The following is a 3,917-nucleotide window of genomic DNA, read 5'->3' as shown; positions in this document are numbered from 1 at the left end:
GAAAGCGTGCAATGAAATAATCATTGTAGATTGAAATTAAACTGAAAGAGAATTAAGGCAGAAACTGAACTTACATTTTAAATTTAGTATTTTTACAGTGTAATTAAAGTGTTATCGTGATATAAAATATGTATCGCCCGACTGTAGTAAAAGACCATCCGTGGCACATTTGCTCATTTCCTAGTTGCTAATAAACATATGCTTATGGGCTAAATGACATATGTATGACTCCCTTGGCTCATTATAATAACGAGGCGCTCAGGTTAGTCATGTGGAAATACATGGAAAAAACTGTGTCGCTACACGGTTTAATTTGCCCTCCACATGTTTACGTTGGGATGCAATTGACATTTTCGCTCTAAGGAGGCATAACAAAGCCGGCAAAAGTCATACGAACTGTGTCATGACAGCAAGACAAGCAAAAAGTAACTGTGACGATACAATGCGAACTGCATGCAAGTTCCAGCCAATTTCCATGTCAAACATCCCATTGCTCAGTAGCTCCATTTGTACGTGTGAATTGTAGACCAAGCACCCTACGAAGCGCACAGAAAGGTTCACACACATACCTTCACACACTGTTACCGGGTGCCATCGCAGTTCAATTCCGGTTGCCGAGCCTTTTCACCCCTTTGCTCTGTCTTCAAATGGAAATGATTTCTATTGGCCCAAGGTGTCCATGTAAATAGGTGTAAATGAAACCAGATTATGCCTTTCTCCCAGCCCCCCTCCTCCCAAGGCGATTGTCATGTGATAGCAAAGAAGTGGCACATTAATGAAGCGCCTCTACAGGGGTCTTTTCTGCCCATGTCGCCACATAAAACTATCAGATGGTTAGAGGAAGGACATGGAGGCAGCCACTTAGCTCTTAGTCTTATCAAGAAAGACGGAGAGAGAGAGAGGATCTGGTCCATTCAAGCTGGCCTGGGAAGAAGGAAACCCCACTTCTTCTTCTTCTTCTTCTTCCTTCTTGAGTTCACAGCACCAGAGAAGTGAACTTGCAGGACGACTCTCGGCGCTCTTTAGAAACAAAAAACTCGATAAAAACTACTCGAGGACAGACAGGCTTCCAGTTGAATTCCAACGCAGAATTTGGACAAGATGCCCAGACCCGGGAGAAACACATACAGCGACCAGAAACCGCCGTACTCCTACATTTCCCTCACCGCTATGGCTATCCAGAGCTGTCCGGAGAAGATGCTTCCACTTAGCGAGATCTACAAGTTTATCATGGACCGCTTTCCTTACTACCGGGAAAACACCCAACGCTGGCAGAACTCCCTTCGCCACAACCTCTCGTTCAACGACTGCTTCATTAAAATCCCCCGGCGCCCGGACCAGCCCGGAAAAGGCAGCTTCTGGGCTCTCCATCCCAGCTGTGGCGACATGTTCGAGAACGGAAGTTTCCTGCGACGCCGCAAACGCTTCAAGGTGATGACATCAGAGCACCTGGCACCCAGCAAGCCCTCGGACGCTGCCCACTACCTCCAGCAGCAGGCTAAGCTCCGGCTCAGCGCCCTGGGCACCCACCTCCCCCAGATGTCCAGCTACAACCTGGGAGTGTCCCAGCCGTCCACGTTCAAGCACCCGTTCGCCATCGAGAACATCATCGCCCGAGAGTACAAAGTGCCGGGAGGGCTGGCGTTCTCCACCGGGTATCCCCTCCACAACCAGCTGACCACAGCCTGGCCCCATATGTACAGCACTAGCGTGATGGACAGCGCGGCGCCCATCTCCATGACCAGCGGCGATTACAGTGCCTACGGTGTGCCCATTAAGTCGCTCTGCCACGGCGGACAGACCTTACCGGCGATCCCCGTCCCGATCAAGCCCACTCCGGCGGCGTTGCCTCACCACATCCCCGCTTTCCTGTCGAACTCTCCCCAGTCGCTGAGCCCGACGTCCCCGCAGACAGCGACCAGCCAAAGCAGCCCCGCCACCCCGAGCGAGACCCTGACGGGTCCCGCGTCGCTGCAGTCGGTCGCGGTGCACTGACACCCGCCAACTGGGCCTCCCGGTCGACACCTGTACTCCAAAGTTGAATTTTAAATATAGACCTTGAAAAACACTGGCTATACAATCAAGGCAAGAGCTATCTATGTTGCAGTGATGTTAATTTATGTGTATGTTGTTCAGATTTTAAGTGTTGCTTTCGATGAGTCCAATCACACGGATCGACACGGATACCATATTGTAAGATGGAGAGTTTTTACACTTTAAATATCCAGAATTTATGTGTTTATTCGAGTGGGTTGACTGCTGACAAATTCCAAGCACTGCGATCTGCTTCGTGTTTCAGTCGCACAAGGCAAGTGCTCGTCGTTTTACAGGTTGTCGCCTATAATAATTGTTAGCTCATTTGACCCTGCTGAAATAGACTGAAATGTGCGTAAGTTGGAATGCTCACTATTTTTTATGTAGTTAGTAGTCATGCTACTAACGTCCTAGACGACTAAACTTGTCTCAGTCTTCAAACCAAATACTATACTTGATCTAAAACACACACACACAAGTACACGTACAGTATGCTACAACGGCAAACTTGAAAAAAAGTTAAAATAGTTTTAAAGGATAGGGTCTTCAAGTAAATATGTGAATAATTGCAAATAAGTGATATTGAATTGTGTCCAATGCACTTTTTAGTTAGATGTTTTACATTATATTTTGCAGGAAATGTTTTGTGAGCGTTTAATTTAAAGCCGTGGTGACCATGTGTATTAAATGCCGTACATTTGTACTTTTTGTTCAGATATAAAGCATGCCTTTTCCAGACTTTGTGTTGTTTTGCTGCAAGCATGCGTGCTTTTAAAAGATGTGCAAAACGTCTGCATTAAATTATAAACTTGGTCATCAGAATATTTTTTCATTAAAATTGTGTAAACTTATACATTTCCTGGTGTATTCGTTTGTGAATTTCGCTAGTGTTTTTCTCTTTCTTCGCACTGACGGTCAAACACTCATGTACATTCGAAGTGTAAAAAACAATTACAAGAAAAATCTTATTATTTATTACTACTATTATTATTATTATTATTATTATTATTAAAATTACTGAAATGCAAACTATAATAACAATATTACTATTTTTTCTCTTTACAAACTTTTGCTTCAATACATCTATATGAATTTTTCCTTAATATTAATAGAAATATTAAGACAAAAGTTATATTATTTTCTTTATGTTTCTTTTTAATTTTAGAATAAATACCTGTGCATATTGTTCGAATATCTTTAACGATATAAATTCGCTCATTGGATCATGCAGGTGAGCACTTTTCTTCGAGGAAAAGCACAACCGACGGACTGGAATAAATGAATGAAGCTCTTGATTAGGATGCATGAAGTTACTGTGCCGCAGTCACAGCACACACAAGCAGACTCATTCATCAGCTCAGCCACTCACTTCAGCTACAAACACTCCAGCACGTCCAGTTTTAAACCTTTACATTTACATTTCATCGGCGGACAAAAATAATTTCGGGGAGGGAAAAAATACATTTACACATAGTTTAATTTATATAAAACTCTACTAGGTTATATTTTACCTTTCCGAACTGTTTATTTCGATTTTTATTTTTTAATTGGGTAGAATTAAATTCTTAACTAAAACCACAAAACCACCTTTTATTTCGAAGTTATTTTTTTATTTTAGAATTTACCTTAAAATTACTCTTTATATTTAAATTATCATCTTATTTTTTCGCCCGAGATTTTTACACTACGATTTCACCGCTTTTCAGCATTTTACCTCCTTTTTTATTCTCAGATTTAATGGGGGGTCCATTGATAAAGGATATGTCGCGGTCAGAATGCGAGAAACAGGTGCATTGTTTGCGTCCCCGCATAGAGAGCAACAGCCTTCTCCGGGATATTAAGCAAATACATTAGAATTCCGTCACTTTATGCAATTGAGCTGA

General features: G+C 42.6%; 1 protein-coding gene across 1 annotated transcript; it reads left to right on the top strand.

The window, feature by feature from the left end:
- Window positions 1-794: 794 nt before the first annotated feature.
- On the top strand, window positions 795-2,254 carry foxb1a (forkhead box B1a). Its single transcript, XM_051099085.1, has one exon. It carries the CDS (start codon window positions 1,102-1,104, stop codon window positions 1,993-1,995), a length of 894 nt encoding a protein of 297 aa, XP_050955042.1. The 5' UTR covers window positions 795-1,101; the 3' UTR covers window positions 1,996-2,254.
- Window positions 2,255-3,917: the final 1,663 nt, after the last annotated feature.

Source organism: Labeo rohita, chromosome 25 (assembly GCF_022985175.1).
Source record: "Labeo rohita strain BAU-BD-2019 chromosome 25, IGBB_LRoh.1.0, whole genome shotgun sequence".
Taxonomy (NCBI): Eukaryota; Metazoa; Chordata; class Actinopteri; order Cypriniformes; family Cyprinidae; genus Labeo; species Labeo rohita.
This window is presented reverse-complemented; position numbering and strand designations above follow the sequence as displayed.

Coding starts and splice junctions, on each gene's coding strand:
- foxb1a (XM_051099085.1), top strand. CDS start 1,102: ATGCCCAGACCCGGGAGAAACACATACAGCGACCAGAAACCGCCGTAC.